The 24,768-nt window shown below is 35.7% G+C and overlaps 1 protein-coding gene across 2 annotated transcripts in view; it reads right to left on the reverse strand.

Moving 5' to 3' along the window:
* Window positions 1–344: 344 nt before the first annotated feature.
* The window catches only part of RAB28 (RAB28, member RAS oncogene family), an 81,803-nt gene continuing 57,379 nt past the window's right edge, over window positions 345–24,768 (reverse strand). The window contains exons 5-8 of one of the 2 annotated variants that reach the window (XM_074321421.1): window positions 16,954–17,057; window positions 11,021–11,098; window positions 2,552–2,646; window positions 345–1,293 (exon numbers count right to left, since the gene is read on the reverse strand). In XM_074321421.1, the coding sequence (XP_074177522.1) occupies window positions 2,557–2,646; window positions 11,021–11,098; window positions 16,954–17,057 (272 nt within the window). In that variant the 3' untranslated portion in view covers window positions 345–1,293; window positions 2,552–2,556. The remainder of the gene's footprint in view (window positions 1,294–2,551; window positions 2,647–11,020; window positions 11,099–16,953; window positions 17,058–24,768) is intronic. The other variant, XM_019740864.2, reaches the window with a different exon arrangement.

The following is a 24,768-nucleotide window of genomic DNA, read 5'->3' on the forward strand; positions in this document are numbered from 1 at the left end:
GATGCCTGAGGCGCGCTGGCAGGAGGCAGACAGGTGGAGAGGGGAGGGATTCTGGGCGGCACAGACAGGAAGGCCGGGCATCAAGTACCATCACAAAGCAGGAGTGAGCCCAGGGCTCTCTTCTCTGCGCAGAGGTTGGCAGTGCCCAGGGTGACAGGAGAAGGACGGGAGGGAGGACGCAGCCGACACGGAGCCCCTGAAAGGCCAGGTGACGGAGTCTGCTCTTTCATCGGTCCCACAAAATAAGAGAATGCTTTTTAAACGTCACAGGATCACTGATTTCAAAACACGCTGTTTTCCTGTAACTAAAAGGAAGATGGCTGGAAGAAAATTCCCCCAAAACAGTAATTTAAATAAATTTATTTGCAGGAGAAAAACTCTGAACATCAGGTCCAGTCTGACCCACAATGATCCAACAACAGTCACCACCTGTTCTGGGAGGACTCCTACACCGTTTGCAGGAAAGTCCGCGTGGAGCAGCAGCTGGATGTGTATCAAAACTCACAAAGCCATCGAACTTTTACACAATATACAATGACCGTGATGCAGTAATAAAAATACAATATCAAATACTCACTGCTTTGTGAGCTACAGCTACAATACAAACAATTTAGGTCCTTTTTTATAAAATGAAAAAAATATTTCTATTACAGCTTTATTTGAAGCATTTTCAGTTAGATACAGCTTTATATATTTTCGCTCATGATAGGAAGCAGAAGATTGCCTCCTTAAGAATCTGCAGAGAAAACATATGACTCGTTTAAATGCTTGCACCCTGACGTGGACCTTGTCATGTGTGAGTTCGGATAAGCGAAGGAAGCTGGGCCGTGGCAATATGCTGGCTGATGGTCAAGACTAGGATAGTTTTCATATTTGTTTTAAAAAAATTGACATCTGGGAAAAAAGAAGTGAGGACATAAAGAGGACCAACATTATTCTTTTTCAGTGAAGCAGTCTAACTCCAGAGAATGGGCTTTCCATTTTGAATTCAAAGTGTGTGGTCCCGAAGCTGAATTCTTTTCGTCCAAGGAGCTGCCTGCGGCTGTGAGGCAACACGCAGCGATGCAGCGAGCTGGGAGGAAAGCGTTAACCGAGCTACAGAGATGCTCACAGATAAACAGGTTCCTAGCGATCCTCCGGCCCACAGGCCCACACAAGCCCAGGCAGCTGGGACTAGCAAGACCAAAGAAAAGGCGCTCACTGAACCGCACACAGAGAGCTTCTAGGAGGGTTAACAGTTCTTGACACAGGTTGTTCCTGGTTGTAGTTTACAATATCTGCCTTCACCACCCTCTGTCACAAAAGAAAACAGAGTTATTATCAGGACATCAGGACATTTAGAAAGAGCTCCTTAAAGTATATTTTTATGTTCTGAACTTCGTGAACTCCTGATGAGAGACATCATAAATGAAGCAGTAGCTGATATCAGAAGAATCACCCAGAACAAACTAAAGCAGAGCTGGGATTGGGGGGAGGAGCTGTGGTTGGTTTTTCTTTCTAAGTGTGCAATAGCAATTCCTTTATTGAGTCTTCCCTGGCTCAATGACAGAAACTTGAGGTTATCACAAGTCTCATAAAAAACTGACAAATTAATACAAAATATTAAACCCTGGTTATAATTTAAAGAAAAGGAATTAAAGTCAATCATTCACAAATTTTAATTGATAGACATGACCTCATTATTTGAAAGTAAAAAATGTCGTTATTTATTAATATTTCCATAAACCACTATATCCAGCCACAACTGTTTTTAGAATGTTTACAGCAACTGGTGAGTTAGTGAGAAGAGGTGTAAACGTGAAAGGAGTCACATATAAAAAAGAAATGTTTTGAGCAATCCGATATTTAAGACTTTGCCAATTTTTAAAACTTTCCTCCCAAATCCCTAACTTACTTCCAAATAGCTCACTAATGGGTTATGAATAATGACTCTAACAAAATATAGAATAATGAGAAATTTAGAAAATTACCTCATACTCATGTTTTTAAAATAATTTAAACCAAAAGATACTTTAACCCTTCTTTCCCTCTAACCCACATTCAAGGATTATCTTAAATGATACATTTAGCAATATGCCCTAATATTTATCTCGAAGTAATAATTTAAATTAAAACAAATCCTTTACTGTTTTCAACTCTATTACCAAGTCTGCACACACAAGCAGACAAAGAAGGGTAATTCAAGGCAAATTTTAAAAATACTCTTTCAATTACCAGGCTATTTCAGGAAAAAGGGTAAGGAATGAATAATGAAATAACTGCCTCAATTCTCCACTTCACTGCACATGTAATAAATACAACCATAAAGACAAATACGTGTGAAAGTAACTGAAATGTTGTTTTAATTTGTTCCCAAGTCCTTATTTAATTCATAAGTCTCCTGGCAAAGGATCAATTTTTCAAAGTTCTAAAACAGGACGTATGCAATATTAATTCCAATAATATACAATAATCATCTGAACTTCTCTATTCATAAAGAAAAAAGAACAAGATAGCATTCACCAGTTCTCACCACCCTCCTCCCCAAAACTGCAATAATATCCGTTAATACCTGCACTACTGTACTGAACAGATTCTACTCTGAGGCGAGTTAGTATGTTGATAATCTTCTTCCGGGTACTTCATTATTTCTGCCCTGACAACATGCTGTCAATTACATACAACATAAACAACACGAAGAAGAAAGAAAAAAAAAGAAAGAAAACGGAAAGTATGTTCAATGATTGAAAATGGAAGAGAACATCAAAGTAGAAAAAGAAATACACACATAAATTTAAGCATGTCACAAAAGAAACAGCAGAATATATGAACATAAAAGGAAGAAAAATAAACAAAGATCTGAGAAACATTATTTTTTATAATTCTATTTACTTACTGAAATAGACATGTCTACTGAACCTCCCAGGCAAATTGTTGAGTTCCAGTTTTGATATCACTATTACACATAATATACATAATGCCCAATATTTCAGGGGACAACCAAGAATTATGGGGCTTTTCCATGCTAAAGTGGAGTAAAAGTATTAATTCCATTTCCTTCAATAAACATTACTGAGGCTCTACTATGTGCCAGTCATTCTATATTGGAAATGTACAGGTAAATTACACAGGATCTGTCCAGAAGTTGCTGTGGACCTAATGGGAAGAGAAAAACGTACACAGCTACACTTATCTTAAGGGCTTTACTAGTGGACTTATGTTATATAGTAACATAGAAACAGGAGTAATTAATTTTCTTTGAAGCTAGGGAGAGGATGCATATATCAGAGGAAGCCATAGCCATTTACCATTTTCACATTTAATAATATTGATTATTTGTCGAAGACTTCTTTTTGATGCTCACTGCCCCATTTCTCACAACCTTAATGTCCAGGCTTCCAAATTTCATATAAAGATAAGTTCAAAATGCACTTTTCTGTCATGAAAGAAAAATACTGACATATAGTATTGAAGTACAACCGGTGCTGTTTTCAAATATCTAAGTTTTGCTAAATGAAGAATCAGAACTACTGTTTCCCCGAAAATAAGACCTAACCGGAAAATAAACCCTAGCATGATTTTTCAGGGTGACATCCCCTGAACATAAGCCCTACTGTGTCTTTTGGAGCAAAAATTAATATAAGACCCGGTCTTATTTTGGGAGAAACATGGTAGGTTTTTGTTTGCTATAACGCTTAGGATGAAAAGACTACATATGATAAATAAGTGTAACAGAGATAACATAACTTTCCAAGTCTTTTAAATTTGAAACTATCCTCAAAAAAGAAGAAAAAGAAAAGAAAAGAAACTATCCTCACTTTCTTTTTCTTACAATTTCAAATATCTTATTTCAAAAAACTCTTCCTTCATAACAGCATCTATTAAATAGCACATATACAAAAATACATTAATATGGGCTGTTGTTTGTGATAACATTTATAAAGATTGAATAAACAACTGAGAGTAAATGAACAGGATGCTATGGTATATTAGCCTTGGGTGGGCTCCACTCCAGCTCTCTAGCAAGCAGTATTGACTTCTGGACAAGACTCATGATTTACTACGCACTCAAGCTGATGCTATCAACAGAAGCATTACCAGCTGCCACAGGAGGTCTGAGGGGAGGACGTCAGTGAAACGTTGACCACCATTATCTGCTCTCCCCAAACCTAATTGTTTCATGACAAACTGTGGGTTACAATAAGGAGAAGGGATTTTCATAATCAGTAAGTAACTCATTAATCCTCCAATATGTTGGTTTAAACTCTATCTTATAAACACAGCCAGGTTACCGACCTCTGGTCAAGACATTTTAGTCAAAGGACTGACTAACATAAATGACTTGGATAGTCACCATTAATTTTCATCAAATTAATGAAGAACTAAAAAGGCAACATCTTTCCTGGGGACTTTGGCTGTTGGGCATAAGGCTTTGTATAAAGTTTCTGAACTGAAAGCCAGAATCAAGGCTCTGCAGATTCAAAACTTTGCTTCCGTAACTTGAAAAACAGAACTTCCACGCCATAAGCTTCATGGTAGGTGATTTCACAGTAGTTGGCTGTTTACAAGCCGTAAATTGATGTTTTCAGAGAAAATGTTACCTACAAAACACCAACTTTTATTTTTGGAGCCACAAAGTACATTCAGTTATTCTCTGCTTTTAGTCAATGGAGTGAAAATAATAAAGTGGCCCTCAGAGGAAAGAAGCTTTGTGGTTGAAAGCAGCGTAATCCTTATTATGTCAGAGAGTAATTGCTAGTCGATGCTGGAAAGGAGTGGTAGCTGACCAGAGGCTAAGCAAGGAAGCAGCCTCGGAGCTGGGGCAGTAAAGTATAAGGAATACAGAGGCACCCTGGGAAGACACTGAAGATAAATTTGCAATTGCTATTCTGCAGTCGTGCCTTAATCCAGATAGTAACGTATTTATCATTGCAAAAGTCATAGTTGTCATGCTCAAAATATGGAATAAACATACCCTGACGGCTAAAACACTTGTCACTATCATTCATTCAAAGCCGATCACTAGTCTAGGTATTGCATACGGTCAAATAAATACATGATCTCTGTTTTAGAGATGTGTAAGAATCCAGCAAAGAAAACAGGTGTGCAACCTATTAAAGAATATCATGATTGACGTACGTTCAAAATGTAACAAGATTACAGATTACTATTTAAAACATGGATATAGCATCTTTAAAACTATGGTACTTTGCACACAGCAGGAGCTTAAAGAAAGTTACTCTTTCTTCCATATAATGTACCATTATATGCTGTCAATAACATCCGTAACTTTAGGCAAGTTACTCTACTTCTTTGGTCTTCACAATCTCCTAATCTGTGAAAAACAAGGTTTGTCTACATGGCCTTTAAGGTCCCATCGAGTTTTGAAACTATATGGAAAAATAAACTTAAAAAGTAAATAGAAAAAGATACGATATGAAAATCCATTAAGCAATATTCAATATCCCAGGATTAGAATAGTGTGTACGAAGTGGATAAATATGTTCTGCAAGGAAGACAAGTGATGTTTTGGATAAAAAAGGAATCCCAGCACAGTCTTTGTAAACATACTGGTGAAAATGATAAGATGAACATCTAGGTAAGAAGACTCTCAGTTCCTTATGGCTCCTAAGGAAGGTCAGTATTCAGATAAAGCAGAAAAGAAGAGAAGGCCCCTAGGACCAGGGGTTAAATAGGCACTTGTGTTGTCTAGTTATGTGCTAAGTGAGACACAATTAAAATCTTGAGCATGCCCACTCCATGCCCTATACATACTTTCATATAGAGCATGAAAACATTCAGAGGTCACATAAGGAACATATATTTTTAGTAAGTTTAGTACCTCAGACATGAGAGAAATTTTTGTTTTGAAGAAACTAATGCATACTTTGTTCAAACCAAATAGAAATTCATAGTTTGTTAACTGGCAACTGAAAATATCAGGGCTTAAACATGTATTAAGAACGTATTAAGAACTCTTAACACCAAATATATATGGCAAAACCTCCTTGCAATTTACACTGAAAGAGAAAAGATACAAGACTATGCATTTTCTTTTTAAATTACCTACTGCATTATTAAAAAGCTGAATGCTGGACTTCCTAGAGAATAGCAGTTGTAAATTTATTTTTTTCTCCTAAAGGTTTGACTACTTTGTAAACAAAAACATCTGAACCATCTGGGAAACTAGGACATTTTTTAACAACTGTTCCCAACTTTTACACTATCTTAGCGGAGAAGGTTGAGGGAAGGGGAAGAAAAGAGGAGAACAGATCAACAATGAAAATGAAACTATTAACTAAATTGGGAATTGTGAGAAAAGCAACGAGAGTTCACTTAAGTGTTTAAATATTTGCCCTGTTTATTCTGGGGGCTCCTTGAGGACATGGACTTTACCTTACTCATCTCTGTATCCCTTCTAGTGTGGTCTCTGGCACAAAGTAAAACCTCAAAAAAAGTTTGCTGTATTCATAAACTGCGCTCCCTTTCTTTTCTCCCTCTTTCCCTTTTTCTTCCTTACAAAATTTGCAAAATGTGCTGATAACTCATTTTATATGACTCCCAAACAGGAACGATCTAGGTTAGAACTAAAATAACAGACTCTCTTTAAGTAATCAGTGAATGGAACTAAAATTAAAGCCTTATTATAAATATTTATGTAGCATCAATTTCCATGTGACTGGTAAGTCTACCATCTAGCTCCTTCTCTATAAAATAAATCAAAATAAAACAATTTCAAACATTATACCAAATTTCCTCAGGAATCTTTCAAATGGCATAAAACCCACAGAAACAAGGCATAAACTCTCCCTCCCGCTCCCTTCCTCCTGTTCCTTCCCTTACCTCCTCCATATATATGTTTTAATATATATTATATATATATGACATACATATATATACATATATATGATATATACACAGACACACAAATATATAAAATCTGAACTTCGTCTTTTTTTTCCTGGTCCTAGACATCCAAATGGCCAAAAGGTACATGAAAAAGATGCTCCGCATCACAAATCATCAGAGAAATGCACATTAACAACACACCTGTGCAACTTCACACCTGTTAGAATGGTTACCACCAAAAATCCAAGAGATATGTTAATAAAGATGTGGAAAAAAACGGAACCCTTGTGCGCTGTTGGTGGGAATGTAAAATGGTGCAGCCACTATGGAGAACAGTATGGAGGGTCCTCAAAAAACGAAATAGTATAGAACTACCACATGATCTAGCAATTCCACTGCTGGATATTTATCCAAAGAAAATGGAAACACTATTTCGAAAAGAAAAGATATATACATCACCACGTTCATTGCACTGTTATTTACACTAGCCAAGATATGGAAATGACCTAGGTGTCCAACAATAGATGAATGGATAAATAAAATTATACATCTACACACACACACACGCACACGCACACTGGAATATCATTCAGCCATGAGACAGGAGGACATCCTGCCATTTGCAAAAACATGGATGGACCTTGAGCACATTATGCTGAGATAAGTCACACAAGAGAAATACAAATGCTGTATGTTATCACGTATACTTGGAATTTTGAAAAGCCAAACTTGTAAAACTAGAGAATAAAATGGTAGTTACTAGGGGATGGGGGTTAGGGGGCAGGACAGATGCTATTTAGGGGTACAGACTTCCCAGGAGTAGTAAGTGAGGCCTAGAAATCTAATGTGCAGCACAGTGAATATAGACAACAATATTTCATTATAATCATCAAACCTGCTAAGAGGCTAGAACTTCATTATCCCAACTGCTGAAAAGAGAGGATAATTATGTAATGTTACAGAGGTGCTAATTATCGCTACCATAGCAATCATATTACAATACATAAATGTATCAAAATTAACATGTTGTACACCTTAAACTTACATGTTATATGTCAACTACATTTCAATTAAAAGGTGAACACTGTGCTCAATGCAGTTTGCAAGTACATTTTAGAAATACTTTTTAAAGAAATGAACTTTCAAAAATGTTTCCACTGTGAAATCAATAATTTAATTGGAAAAGGGACCAAATTCATAGGGTTCAGGAAAGTGGTTTGGTGCTTCCTACACAAAAGATTCTGATAAACATAGTAGAAAAAGATTCTAGTAGCTTGAATTCATCTTCAAATGAACGGGTTCAAAGTAAATGCCATCAACAAACTAAAGCTTGAATTAAACCTCATTGTATAATAAACAAGACAGGGTGCACCAATAAACAAGTTGGGGTGTACAGGGAGGTTAGAGAGTTATGTACTTAACACATCTGATACCTCTTTAGTTAAAATATGCCTCGACGTTAAGTCTGACTAAGAATGCACTAAGAACATTAATAAGGCTTGCCTAAATTTTTGCCTTTCAAAAGTATGCAACTTACCTATTTATTCTGAGTTGTCACTACCTGAGCACCACCACAGAGCTCAGGCACCAGCACACTTTCTCCTCTGAGGAGGGCAGGCCCATCAGTCAGCGGGGTTCCCCTTTCTCCATTCCTTTAGGTGGGAAATCCCAAAGTGATCTTGGACTTTTCCTTCTCTCTTTTATCCAGTCAGTCCATAAGCCCCACTGATTCTTCTTTGAAATGCCTCTTACATCCATTCTTTCCCTTCCACCCTGATTCTGGTCCTTATCACGTTGAGGGTAGTAACCTACTCTCCTTGCTTCCATCTCTTTCCCATTCGACCACACACAAAAACATCCAATTAGATTAATCCTACCTGAAAACGGTTTTCATTTATTCTTCTGCTTAAAAAAATTTTTCCCACTGTCAATATGCTGGATAAAACTTTTCACCTTGGCATTCATAAATCTCCATAATCTTTTCTCAAATTCCCTCACATTCCAACACAAATGGTCATTTATTTTTAGCCAAACTATTCCTCTTTTTCCAAAATACAACCTAAGCTTTTCAACTTGTTCATGTCAGCTTCTCTTTCAGCCATTTTCTCGCCACCACCACCACCCACCACCCGACTCCTCTCCACCCCCATCCACCGCACTCCAAACTGCTCAGTAAACACACCTTCCTCCAATACAGCAGAGTAGAAACTCCAGGGGCACTGCTGTCAGGCCTGAGTTCAAATCCTGGCTCTACCACTGCCTAAGCACAGGTTAGTGCAGGGGTGTCCAAACTTTCTTCAACGTTTTTCACCAAGGGCCATATGCGGTAAAATACACAAACAGCCGGGCCACTCACTCGAGGTGAAGTACGTATTGCCTCACCTGATTTATCTAAGTAAACTAAATATATTTTTGGAATTTGCTGCAGGCCAATTAACAATGGATTGCGGGCCGCAGTTGGCCCACGGGCCGCACTTTTGACACCCCTGGGTTAGTGGATCAAGTTACTTAACCTTTCCACAGTCTCAGTTTCCTGTCCATAAAATAATGAAATGATACCTGCCCTACAGAGCTAATATGAGGATTAAATGAGATTGTAACCCAGTGCCCGACACAATATTAATTTTATCACTGAAGGCAGGAACGACATCTTATACTCCTTTAAACAATCGTTAGTCCCACCACTATACCACATTATATATGATCAATAAGTCATTTATGATTATTTGATAATCATTCGTGGACTTTCTAATTAACTAGACATCATTTTCCAAACATCACTTAGAAAAGCTAAAGAGCAGAGGATGCACTTGACCTCTAGGGTCTGCCAAGTTCTGTATGATCAAGCAAATCATGGTGATTTCTTTCTTGTAACCCTCTTCTTAGGCCAAAACCAAGTAACTATTTTTATGTGCCTGGGAGTACAAAATATCTTAACACTGCACCTGGCCATAGTAAGTGCTAAAACGAATGTCTTTTGAATAATGAGAAATAAAAGTAGCAGATTTCCAGAGTTCCAAATATTTTAATCAAGTCCTAGAAACAGCCACATCAGCATAATAATTTTCAATAAATATTTGCCCTAATTGTGTGGGGAGCTGGAGCATCAAGCGAATATAATCGGATAAGGTTCCCTTTTTTTTGAATGGTCTAATAGCAGCTTGACATGCAGAATTAGCATTCTCATAGGCAAGCTGTGTTATAAAGGACTGAGTGGCCATTGATGGCCCAAAAATCCGCCCTGCAGCTGTATTGTTTTAAAGCACACACATGCACGCGCGCGCGCGCGCGCGCACACACACACACACACACACACACACACACAGTGACTATGAAAATAACACACTGAACTCTAAAAGAATTAAAAAAATATTTAAGGATGGGAAAAGATAATTATACCTTTTTAGCTGCATGGGGTGAGGGTGGAGTGGAGGGGATTCAGGAAAAATGCTTTGTCTACCGCTTCTAAGCAAATCACTTCTGAAGCTTAACTTGAAACTACAGGCTCTTGCTGAGTTTTCATTCCATCAAACATGTGAACTGGTGTGCTATTATAGTGGTATTTTTAAATGCTTGACTGTTGGTATTCTTGTTTATTTCTTAGTCTCAGAGAATTGTCTAGGACTAGTGAAAAAATCCAGAAATTCTCAATAATTAACACCATTAAATTAACAATAAAAGAACATCAATAATTAATACCATTATAGTGGAGGATGTTTTAGAGAAGACTAGAGTACAGACTTAACAAAAATTGAAAAAATAATGTTTTATGAATGCAAACATGGAAGATACCAAATGGAGTTAATTCTAAGACTAAATTTTGATAAATAGTTGGGATTTTTGTATAAATTATTTTTTAAATATTGTGTAGTAATCCTGGAAGAACTTAAAGAATTACAAAACAATATGATCAGCCCCTTAACTCATTTTTTAACCACTGATAAAATTTATATTATATAATTTTATTTTTCCAACAAAAAGGACAAATTGAAGTTTCAAGGATTTCATAATTTGGCAAAAAGTTAACATCCTCCATCTTCTACAATAAACACTGATTCATATATATAATCTATTTCTAAGGCTTTCAGGGATATGTACATAGAATGCATAAATGTGAAAGGATTCAGTGGTGAAAATTAATGTCTTTTAAGGAATAAATTAGTTTTTAAAATACGAAGTTCAATATAATCACCTGTGACTGTTCTATTTCTGCTTTGTTTAACTTGATTCCAAGGATTTCAGCAGCAACTTTCTGAAAACACAGGAAGACCTAATAACAAAAATAGGTTTAAATGATTTAAAACAGGCATGCTTAAGTTACCTTCAAATAAATTGAACTTTCTAAACAATGATAAACAGCAAGAATTGCAAAAATATGTTACTCCAAAAATAGCTTTATTTCTCAAATCTAGCAAAATTTTAAGTGTAAAATTTTTTTAAATGATTAAACCCATATTTTGAAATTTTGTGTAATTCAGTAAATTGGTCTAAACATACACATTTATCCCTAAAAACTTACATTTTTAGAGATTTAGTGTAAGATGATTAATTACAACTACCATATTTAAAAAAAAAATACTAGGAGAACAAACTCCTATAAGTCCTGCAGAAAACAAAAATACATTAGATACTTTACTACCTGGGTTTTTCACTACCAACTCTATATTGGTCTTTTGATCTGGCTTTAGCCTATCTAAAAAAGCTCTTCCTTTCCAACCCTTTAATAATCTTTGTGGCTCTCATCAATTCAAAAAATTCTCCACATATCTTGAGCAAAACTTAGTAATATTTATTATATTTGATCAGTTTCGAGTAAAGAAGCAATATACATTATCATTAAAAAAAGCTACAGAAACATTTCTATAAACAGCCTTTTCATACATAGTTAGCTTATGCTGAGTCGTCTACGATTCCTAGAGCTCCGATCCAGACATTACCTGCAATATATAACTTGATTTTGTTTCATTAAGCATACTATTATTTTCTTATCCCTACTTATCTCATGATTACTTACTGAATATTTATCTCAATTTTATTAATTTAATTTTGATTTCTAATCAAAGGGACACATACTCCAAAAGGCTTGTGTCATCTGTACCCCAAAAAGCATTATATATTATAGTTCACTGATGTTCAATGTTTAAGGAAAAACAGGAAAAGCTAGTATGGTAGAACGGAAAGAGGGGGACTGTGAAAGGAAATGAGCCAAGAGATGAAGGGGTACAAATCACGTAAGATCTGGTAGGCTACTGGAAGGACTTTGGCTTTTACTCTGAGTGCAATGGAAGCCATGGGAGGGATGTGACTTCTATTCTAACAGATTCAATCTAGCTGTTTTATTGACTATTCACTAGAAGATCAAGAGTACAAAAAGAGAAACCAGTAAAGATACTAATGTAAAAGATAACGGAGGCATGAAATAAACTGGTAGCTGTGGAGATGGTAAGAAATAGTCACCAGAGTCTGGACATATTTTGAAAGTAGAGCTAACAGGACTTGGGGGTGGGGAGAGAGGGAGGGAGGAAAAGAGGAGGGAGGGAGAGAAGTCAAGGGTGACTCCAATATAATCTGGGCCTTCACAACTGGCAGAAGAGCTGCCATTTATTGAAGTGGGAAGACTGTGAGAGATTTGAGGGGGATAATCAAGAGCTCAGTTCTGGACCTGAATTAAACTGGGGCTGCCTATTAGGCATCTAAGCATGGATGGATGGGCAGTTGAATACCTTGCGGCTCAGGGAATAGGTCTGGTCAAAGCCATGAGACTAGATGAAGTCACTAAGTGAGTAAGTTTAGAAAAAGAAATATCCAAGGACTGGCCTCAAGGGTACTCCAATATTTAGAAGTTGGAGAGATAAAAAGGAATCAGCAAAGGGAGAGTACTGAGGGAGAATACTCAGCAAGGCAGGAGGAGAAACAAGAGGTTTAGTATCCTGGAAGCTAAGTGACAAAAGAATTTCAAAACAGAGAGAGAGAACAACTATTTTGCATAGGGAAACGAGATCAGGTAAGATGAGGACTAAGAACTGACCAATGGATTTAGCAAAAAGGTCACTGGTGACCTTGATAACAGCATTTTGGGTGAAATATTAGGGGCAAAAGTCTGACTAGAACTGTTCAAAAGAAATTCAAAGGAGAGAACTAGAGATAACTCTTTCAAAACATTCCACTGGAAAGTGGGGGAAAGAAGGCAATAACTAAAGAAAGATGTAGGATCAAGAGTTTTCTTGTTTTTAAGATAAGCAATAATATTTTGTATGCTGATAGAAAAATCCAGTAGAGATTTTTAAAAATGATGATGCAGGAATGAGAGAGATACTACAGTGTTTCCCCGAAAATAAGACCTAGCCAGACAATCAGCTTTAATGAGTCTTTTGGAGCAAAAATTAATATAAGACCCGGTATTATATTATATATCATTATATTATATTATATTATATTATATTATATTATATTATATTATATTATATTATATTATATTATATTATATTATATTATATTATATTATACTACATTGTATTATATTACACTATATTATACCCAGTCTTATATTATAGTAAAATAAGACCGGGTCTTATATTAATTTTTCTCCAAAAGACGCATTAGAGCTGATGTCCGGCTAGGTCTTGTTTTCAGGGAAACACAGTAAGCAATGTCCGTTATCGCTAGAAGCACAGACAGTCCATCCCACAGTAACCGCAGAGACAGAATATATGGGAATCCATGCAGGGTGGGAAGGAGAGGGGGCGTAAATGTGGTAGCCGGAGTATGTGGAAGTTGCCCCCTGTTTATTTCAAATTTATTATAAAATAGGAAATGAGGTCATCAGCGGAGAGAATGGATGAGGAAGTTTTGTAGATCTGAACAGAGAAGCTTTAACAGCCATTAGTTGAGGGGGGAGAGAATGGCCTAGGGACATGGAGTATAATTACTGAGCAGCATTAAAGACCCACTGCAGGTTAGTGATGGTGAAACCCCCAGCATGCCTCTGTATTTTTCTCTGATCATGTTCAAATATATGGGTGCAGCCATAAAAAAGTGGGGGCTTGATTTAAACCAGAGTTAAGGTTTAGCCAAGTGAGTTCAATAAAATGAAAGAGGGGAAAGAGAATGAAGGGTATATGCATGGCAATGATTTTGATTGGTTATGAGATTTAAGTTAGAAAGAGAGGAAAATGAGGACATGCAAGGAGGTAAGGGACATTGATGAGGTGCTAGTATTTACGTCTTGTAGGTCCTGCTGAGGTTGCAGATTGACTGGGTTAGGGCATCCAAGGGTGTCAGCTGGAAAGACAGATGGTGGTCGGTGAGTAGGATGCCTGATATAAAGATAGGAGGGAGAAGAAGGACTGCAGTGATTCATAATGACAATGCGTGGGAGTGAGTGGCTGAGGTGGGGTGGAGGACAAAGATACTGAAATCACTAAGTACAATGACAAAGGTAATATTAGAGAAAGTACAGTAAGCCAGGAGCTCAAGCAATGAGGGGAAGTAACCTGGATTTGGAGATGACTACAATCTTAAAGTGATCCCACAAGAACAAACCATTTCAAAGTTTTATTTAAAAAGAAAACAAGGAAGATTTTTAATGGTGGTTCAACACAAGTACACAAAAAACGCTAAGTAGTTAAACACAAGCTAAAATACTGAAAGTTAAAATAATTCTAAAATGGCAAAGACCTCTAGTAAGATTAGTGAGGGTAGAAGCCCAAATCCATGGATAGACTTATCAAGGAGTATTGATACTATATTTTTTTAATGACCTGTGTGGGTATGTTCCCATGTTTGTGTTATCCTGGGGGAAAGGGTTCCAAGGAGTCAAATATTTAAATGAGTTACACCCCCCCAAAGATTAAACATCCTTTATATTATTTAATATTTATCTTGAGCATAAAAAACATGAAGGAAATCATAGAGGAATAATATCAAAAAGATTAAACCACAGGAAAAAAAAATCACTTTCTTTGGTTGAAAATGTCTTTAGGGTTTTCTATATATAGCATCATGTCATCTGCAAAGAGTGATAATTTAACTTCTTCATTCCCAATTTGGATGCCTTTTATTTCTTTCTCTTGCCTGATTGCTCTGGCAAGGACTTCCAACACTATGTTGAAAAGCAGAGGTACAGTGGCCAAGACATGGAAACAACCAAAATGTCCTTCGATAGATTAATGGATAAAGAAGTTGTGGTATATATACACAATGGAATACTATTCGGTGGTAAGAAAAGATGATATAGGAACATTTGTGACAACATGGATGGATCTTGAGAGAGTAATGCTCAGCGAAATAAGTCAGACAGAAAAAGCAGAGAACCATGTGATTTCACTGATGTGTGGTATATAAACCGAAAACAACAAAAGAACAAGACAAACAAATGAGAAACAGAAACTCATAGACACAGACAATAGTTTAGTGGTTACCAGAGGGTAAGTGGGGTGGGGGGTGGGGGGGTGGGAGATGAGGGTAAGGGAGATCGAATACATGGTGATGGAAGGAGAACTGACTCTGGGTGATGAACACACAATGGGATTTATAGATGATGTAATACAGAATTGTACACCTGAAATCTATGTGATTTTACTAACAATTGTCACCCCAATAAATTTAATAAAATAAAATTTAAAAAAAAAAGAAAGAAAATGTCAAGAAGATTAACAAACAAAAATCTGGGCAGTGGACAATATTTGCAAAAATTATGACAAATGGCTTTTATTCCTGACATAAAAACAGCCATAAATTTTTAAAGTAATATAATATCACAAATAAATAATAGGCAAAAAATAAATTGGTAATGAAATTTTTAAATTTTCAACCTCAATAGCAATCAGAAAATTTCAAATTTAAATAGCAAAATACTTCTCTTTTTTTTTTTGCCAAATTGACAAAGATTTAAAAATAAATAAATCCTAATGTTAAAAAAAATAATATAGTAGTATGGCACTTATACAATGCTGGTGGTGGTATAAATTAACTTAGCCTTTCTGATGGTAATTTGTCAATATGTTTCAATTCTTTTTCAAGGAATCTATGTAAAGAAAGTAATCACAGTGATCACTTCATAAGTTATACTTATATAAATGTCCAACCTCTGTGCCACGGTGTCCAAACTGCGGCCCGCGGGCCAACTGCGGCACGCAATCCATTTTTTATTGGCCCGCAGCAAATTCCAAAAATATATTTAGTTTACTTAAATAAACCAGGTGAGGCAATATGTACTTCACCTCGAGTGAGTGGCCCGGCTGTTTGTGTATTTTACTGCATATGGCCCTTGGTGAAAAACGTTGAAAAAAGTTTGGACACTCCTGCTCTATGCTATACACCTGAAACTAATATCATATTGAATGTCAATTGTAACTGAAAATTTTTTTTAATTCTTTTTCAAAGGAAATAATCAAAACATGAAAGCTTGTGGACAAAGTTTTACATTACCGTATGTCAAAACTGGGAAACAACCTATATGTCCAACAATACGAACTTGATCGAATGAATTTTTGAATAGTTATTTCATGGATTATTAAATCTAGTGGGTTATTAAATCTATTTAGTAATATTAAAAGACATGACAAATTTTTCTACAGATATATATATATTAAATAACTAAAACACAAAATTATTTCTACATTATGATCTTCATTTTTTTAAATAAATATTTAGTGTGGTTAATCCAGTGAGCCTTGAAGTGTCACTGCTTAGGCGTACAAATCCTATCTCCCCCACGTACTAGCTACACTACATAATCTCCCTAAGACTCATCTATGAAAGACAGATCATCCGAGTCGTATGGCGCCCGCCACAAAGTAAGCACTCAGTAATGCAATCTGCTGGCAGTAGCTCTAATATTCATGAGCATCAGAAAAGACTAGAAGGAATTATATGAGTTTATGAATGGTCAATTCTAGTTGCTGAGATTATAGGTGATTTATACTCTTTTCAAATTCATATTTTAAAATAACCATAAAATTATGTTTAATGAATTATTACATATAAACAGAATAAATGTTATATCTAATCTATTTTATGTCTTCAATTTGTTCCAAAAGTTAAGTAATGACAGTATATTGCCTATGAATATTAGTAAATAAAAGTAAAATCTCACTTACAATATTCAGTATTCATTTTACTTACAGAGTCTCCTGTCTTTGCTGAGACGAAGTGGCTACTAAAACCATTTTCCTGGCAAAACCGTAAGTGTTTTTCAGATTTTACCGTTCGCATATGCTCCAAATCAACTAGAAAGGTGAACAAAAACAGAGAAAAAATTTTAATATTAGAGTTAGTCAATATATTTTAAATATGTTTAAGTGTGACTTATTTTCCAGTATTATATGCCAGCTTAGTCCCTAGCTGTGTAATCTTGGGCAATTTCCGTAACCTCTTTATGCCTCAGTCTCTAAAACTGAGACTAACAAATATACCTATGTTATATAGAGTCTTTGAGACTTAAGCCACATATAACGCACAATGATCAGCCGTGATAAGTATTCAAAAAATGAAGCTATTATTCTTATTATCTGTATACCTTTAGGCACATTGATACTAAAAAAAGCTTTACTTAGTATAATGTGTTTAAACATAGTGATTAATTGAGAGATGCACTTACCCAAGCATATTTGATTGAAACAGCATAATTACTTTAATAATTAGAATAGGTCTGCAAACTTTATAAATACTAATGTTAACACAAATACATAATTCATTTTCTGCTAAAAGATATCAATATTTCATAGTTTACTTACTTTATTTACAGCCATGGTTTAATTTCACAAAGACACAGCTCAGCTGCTTTCCAAACCTACAGTATGCATTTTGAAAGTCATGGGCAAGCACTTATTTCCTTGAATAGTTGTAGGTGCTTTAAAATAGAGCACAGTACTCTTATCCAATACTGGTTTTATCTGGCACAGTCTATTTTCTCAAATGGGATCCTTTATTGAACAGTTTTTCTTTTTATAACACTAGAGACCCTATTAGCGTGTTGACTCAATGCCGTCAAATTATAAGGCAAATATATTCACAGGATTTAAGGACAACTGGGCTCTTTGAGTCAATATAGGGAAAAAAAAGTTAAACTGATTTCCTGAGGAAGGGACCCAACTGACTTGTAAAAACTTGTAAATTTGCAAATCTAGTAAGCCTACATAATGGTGTCAATTGATTATCAACTAAAAAATGTTCTCTTACTATTTAAAATTATATTGAAGGTCTTTAGTTTGTAGGCTCAAGAGATCTTTCTCTAGATTTTTGATTTAGTGGGGGATTCCTGAGTCTCATTTATATTGCTCAGCTTGGATAATATGGAGCTTTTTTCTTTTCTGGCCACAAGTTGCTGTTCCTTAAATACCACTGAGACCTTATTTACAAGAACAGGCAAAAAAATGTCCAGATACCACAGGCATCAATTTGTAGAAGACTAAAATACTACGCTATTAGCACTGACATTTATACATCTAGTTTATCCTAATATTGAAGCTAAAATACTTTCCTAATTCAACAAGAGTAACAACAAATCATGTCACTAGAAAAAATCCCCAATGAAATCACTATCCAATTTTTTTTTAAATGAAGTTTGCCATTTGTTGTGTGTATATTTGTCTTTTCTAATGGAACAGTCTATCATTGTTCAGTTTTTTTTTCCTTTCTCTTTTTTCCTCTTTTCCTCCCTCCTCCCCACAATTTGCTAACTACCACATAAGTGTATCTACAGCACTGGGGGATTTACTATCCAAGCAAAAGTATTTTCCTAATAAAGGTAGCAATGAGAGACTAGTGTATCACTGATCAATCAAAAAAGAAAAGCATCTATTCAACAAACATTTACTGAGTACCTATTATATACTAAGTACTGTGGAAGGTAGTGTGAACCCAAAGATGAAAAAGATACATCTAGGTCCTCAAAAAAGCCACCACCAGTAGTATAAACATAAAAGACCATTACGGATACAAGTTATTTTAAATAACTGAGATTCTGACAAATGAGACAGCAGATATAAAAAAGGCCCTCACAGAATTTCCCTACACAGTTTTCTTCTGTTGTATTAGAATTTAGTGGGCAACGCTGAAGAGGGCTCAGTCACTAGAGTACATCATTCTAAATAATCCAGAAACGTAAATTGTGAAGGTAAAGTTAAAGTGAGACACTAGTAAAATCATTCTTTTCTTTTATTTTTAAGAGCACACTTAAAATTATTATCCAATACCCACCTATCATACATATAACACTCTTACTGCTATAATGATTTAGCTTCCTTAATGTCCTTCAGTGAACCACATCATTTTCCTTAGGTCCTATACTTTATTTTTTTAAATGTAATTAAAATTTCCTGATAACAGTAATACATGCTCATTTCCCAAATATTCAGAAAAACAATCACGAAAATGAAATTTTAAAATACCATTAACTAAAGACAACTACTGTTAACATTTTGGTGTACAGCCTTCCACTATCTAAGCAACTGAAGGACAAAGGCATCAATATTATATACACGCAATTTCTCTGTTCTCAACCATACACATCCTGCTTACCCATGTGCTTAACAATTTCAATGGATAACCACTTTATTATTTTTTTATAGATTTTATTGGGGAATATTGGGGAACAGCATGTTTCTCCAGGGCCCATCAGCTCCAAGTCGTTGTCCTTCAATCTAGTTGTGGAGGACGCAGCTCAGCTCCAAGTCCAGTTGCCATTTTCAATCTTTTGTTGCAGACGGCGCAGCCCACCATCCCATGCGGGGAATTGAACGGCAACCCTGTTGTTGAGAGTTCGCACTCTAACCAACTGAGCCATCCGGCTGCCCCATGGATAACCCCTTTATTGATCATTCTCATTCATTCAACAAATATTTGAATACCAGGCACTGTCATGGATGCTGTAGATACAACAAGCTAATATTTTAATGAAGGAAAAAGGACTAACAAGTAAAATATATAGTATGGCAAATGCTGATCGAGCTTATGGAGAAAAATGAAGGGTACATGAGAGGCAGTACTATTTTAAACAAGCAGGTGAAAAACCTTAAGAAGGCTATGGAGCAAGGTAATCTGGGGAAAAACCTTCCCAGCAGAAGGAACTAACTGCAAGTGCAAAGTCTCTAAAAAAAGATTATTCTTAGCATATTCAAAGAAAAGCCAGGAGGCCAAAGTAGCTAAAATGAGTTGGCAAGAGAGAGAAACAGTTGGAAATGAGGTGTAAAAAGCCAGGGACCAGATCACCCAGAATGTGTAGGCCACTCCAAGAGAGATGGGAAGTTACTGGAGGGTTTTGACACAATGGAATACTACTCTGCCATAAGAAAAGATGACATAGTGCCATTTGCAACAACATGTATGGATGTTGAGATTATCATGCTGTGTGAAATAAGTCAGACAGAAAAAGTTGAGAACCATATGACTTCACTGATATGTGGGATATAAATCTGAAGACAACAAAGGAAAAAGACAAACAAAGAAAAAAAGTCATAGATACGGATAACAGTTTAATGGTTACCAGAGGGTAAGGGGGCAGGGCAGACAGAAGAGGGTAAAAGGGTTCAAATATATGGTGATGGAAGGAAAACTGACTCTGGGTGGTAAACATATAGTGCAATACCACGTTTCCCCGAAAATAAGATCTAGCCGGACAATCAGCTCTAATGCATCCTTTGGAGAGCAACAATTAATATAAGACCGGGTCTTATGTTTGATAAGACCCGGTCTTATATTATGGTAAAATAAGATTGGGTCTTATATTAATTTTTGCTCGAAAAGATGCTTTAGAGCTGATTGTCCGGCGAGGTCTTATTTTCGGGGAAACATGGTATATAGATGATGTATGATAGAACTGTATACTTGATACCTATGTAATGTTGTTGACCATTGTCACCCCAATAAATTTTAACTAAAAAAAAGATATAATTTGACTCACATTTTAAAAGGTTCATTTGCGCTGCTCTATTGAGAATAAACTGAATAGGGTCAAACGTAAAGCAGAGAAGCCATTGAGGGAGCTCTAATCTAGGAGAGAGAGTATGGTCGTTTGAACAAAAGAGGTAGCAATAGATATAGTAAAAAGTGGGACAGATCCTCAATATATGTTAGGACTAAAAAGTGAATAGGATATGGTAATGAATTTCACATGGGTTGTGAAAGATACAGAAAAGTCACTTAAAGATAGTTAATCTGGATGTAAAATGAGACACAGTGTATTTGTAGCTTTTGTTCCAGCCACATTCATTTAGCTCCATGAATGGATAGAGATTTGCATTTAGGTAGACCTGGCTTTTCCCAACCACACCCAATAACTGAAAAGAAGGGCAGGTAAGTTGAAGAGAGTAAATGCAATGTAATGGTTATATTTATGGAGCATGGAATCTAAGTTGATTAAGAAGAGGGTTGAGGAAAATACAAAATTGGTAAATCAACTTATTTTAAGGTCTTGTGTGGGTTTAAAAATTATTGATGGGTTACTAAAGAAAGTGAGCTGAAAAGACAGGAGGTAATACACAGAGATTGAGATGCATAAAACTGATATTATGAATAGGGTACGGAAACTGATATTGGCTAGGTCTTCAGAATAGCTGTTAGTATAGTTGGGGGCGGGGGAAAGGTGACTGGAGTGAAGAATTCAAGGAACTGAGAGACCAAGGTATTAGAAGGATAATATGTATGAATACTGAAGTTGCTAAGAATCATGAAAGCACAGTAATTGAGTGACTGTGACCAAGGAGGCAAAATCTTTAAGAAATTCAAGGCAATGATATAAGTGATATAGGCAATGATATTGGCTGACAACTCCAAGAAATGTTAAGTGGCATGGCAGGGAGGTATAATCATATGGCTTGATAGTCAAATCTAAGGGTCTTTTAAAAAGATAAAGGAGAATGATCTGGAAAGACCAATACAGAACAAGAAGGTCACCTATCCCACCTCCAGCCGTAGTGATAAGGTATATACAGTAGAGAAAAGCAACACTTCAAAGGGCTTCAGAAGAAGGCAGCACTGTCTTTATGGGAAAACCAAGAGACAGAACAAGAAGTTAAAAAACTTTTGTTCGAGGAACATGTTGAGAATATAGGAATTTTGTTGATGTCTTCTTTGTAAGCTCCTGATGGCCCAGTGGAAGGGTCTCAGAAATTAAGAAGGAACAGAAACCAGGGCCTGAAAAGGGGAGGACAGAGCTGTATTGGATAAGAATGCAGGAGGTAAACCAATGATATCAGTGTCCTGGGCTTTCTTGTGTAGCTAACATAAACAGGGATGAAAAACATGAAGATAAAAAAAATTCTAAGACTGCATTAGAAAGAGAAAGAAAATCCAATTTATATTTTTTTAACTGTCAAAACCAACTGTGTAAGAAAAGCACGTGGCTCACTCATACTGTTATCTGTCTTGGACATTAAAATGAAAGAAAAAAAAGTCAAGATGCGAAGGCTATCTGCTGTGTTCTTAACATCACATGTTACATGAAATAGAAGTCTTAATAGAATCCAATTTTGGCTAACAAGAATAATATTGATACAACTTAGCAAATTGTTTGAAGGATTAATATGTACAATTTTTAGTTTAATTTTAATAATAAAAATTACATTATTTCATATTTTATACTTTAGGTATACAACAAGAAAGATATACCAACAAAAGCACATTTCAGGAATCCACGAATATTAAAAATCCAGTAAGTGACATTTTCTCACAAATGTAACTAATCATTATTTTTTATAGAATGTTAAGCCGCCTTAAAGGCCTTTTTAAATGTTTCATATAAACCTGTGAAAACATTGTTTAATCTCACTAGTATACAAAGAAATGCAACTAAAAAAAAAATGAAGTACTGATATTTACATTTCAAATTAGCAAAAATGGAAAAAAAACCTAAAAGCAAAAACAAAATAAAAACCACATAAGAACACCCAGTGTTGATAAGAGTTGGTACTACTGGCTTTTGGAAACGCAATTTGAAAATGTGTGTTGAGCCTTACAAACGTTGATATTCTATAACCAAGTAACACAACTTGGAAGAGTTTATCTTGAGGAAAACATCAGGGATATATAATAAGAATTATAAATTAAGATCTTTACCACAGAGTATTTATAATAACAACAAAAAAGAATACTGGAAGTAATATAAATGTCCCAAAATAGAGATACAGTTAAATTATGATACAACCACATAATACAATACTTTCAGGCCATTAAAAATCATGGACATAAAGACTATTAATATTAAGTGAGGTCTTGGCACTGATTTTTTTGGATTTGACACTAAAAGCAAAGCCAACAAAACAAAAACAAACAAGTGGGATTATATCAAAAAAAAAGCTTCTGCACAGCAAAGGAAAAAAATTAACAAAATGAAAAGGCAACCTATAGAATGGGAAAAAGATATTTGCAAACCACATATCTGGTAAGAGATTAACTTCCAAAGTATACAAAAAATTCTTATAACTCAACAGCAAAAAAACATACAATCTGATTTTAAAATGGGCAGAGGAACTGAACAGACATTCTTCCAAAGAAGACATACAAATGGCCAAAAGGTACCTGAAAAGGTTCTCAACATCACTGATCATCAGGAAAACGCAAATCAAAACCACAATAAGATATCACCTCATACCTGTTAGAATGTCTATTATCAAAAAGACAAGAAATAACAACTGTTAGCGAGGAGGTGTGGAGAAAAGGAACCCTCATACACTCCTGGTGGGAATGTAAACCGGTGCAGCCACTATGGAAAACAGTATGGAGGTTCCTCAAAAAATTAAAAGCAGGACTACCTTATGACCCAGCAATCCCACTGCTGAGTATATATCCAAAGGAAATGAAAACAGGATGGATGAATGGATAAGACTACACACACACACACACACACACACACACACACACACACACACACACGAATACTATCCAGTTATGAAAAAGGACATCCTGCTGTTTGCAACAATATGGATGGAACTTGAGGGCATTCTGCTAAGTGAAATAAATCAGAGAAGACAAATACTATGTGATCTCACCTACATGTGAAATCTGGAAAAGCTGAACTGATAGAAACAAAGACTAAAATGGTGTTACCAGGGAAGGGGGGGGAGAGGAAGCAAACATTGCTCAAGGGGTACAAACTTCCAGCTATAAGACAAATAAGTTCTAGGGATCTAACATACAACATAGAGATCATAGTTAATAATACAGTACTATATACTTGAAAACTTGCTAAGAGAGTAAATCTTAAATGTTCTCACCACAAAAAATACTAATTCTGTGACATGATGCCGATGTTAGCTTACTCTATGGGGTGATCATTTTGCAACACACAGTGTATCAAATCATCACATTGTGTACCTTAAACTTACACAATGTTATATGTCAATTATATCTCAATAAAGCTGAAAAAAGACCATTAGGTGAAATACACAATAGTACAGGATGTTAAAAAGTAAAGTATAAAATTATGCATACTGTAAAATCCCTGTTTTGTAAACATATGTGTGCATAAATTACAGGAAAAATATACTAGAATTTTTTAAATAAATTTCAAAAATTAAAATTGGGAAAAGTAAAATTTTTAAATGAGAGCTTTTATCTTGAACTATCCTTTCAAAGATGTTTGTATAGCAAGCAGCCTACATAGAGCTGGTGTGTCCCTCAGAACCAAACTGTAAGTTTCTTTATTGTCTGGTATAATAAAGATAATATCTCCCTCCAGAGCAAGGTCAGCAGCTAACTTGCAGCCCATTATAAGAGATTTAGGTTCCCTAAGTTCAGGGTTCCTCAGCTGTGATACAAATCACCACATGCACATCATCTATGTAGGTCCTCTTACACTGCCTTGGCGAAACTTGGGGGACAAGGAGAACCAATGCAAACACCCTGCTTGCTATGAGTAATAACGTCCTTTACCTCTGACCCAGGAGGATCATACCTTCTGCCAGCACCCACAGTGGCAGCCGGCTAACTTGTTATTTTCAA

Source organism: Rhinolophus sinicus, linkage group LG02 (assembly GCF_036562045.2).
Source record: "Rhinolophus sinicus isolate RSC01 linkage group LG02, ASM3656204v1, whole genome shotgun sequence".
NCBI classification, from domain to species: Eukaryota; Metazoa; Chordata; class Mammalia; order Chiroptera; family Rhinolophidae; genus Rhinolophus; species Rhinolophus sinicus.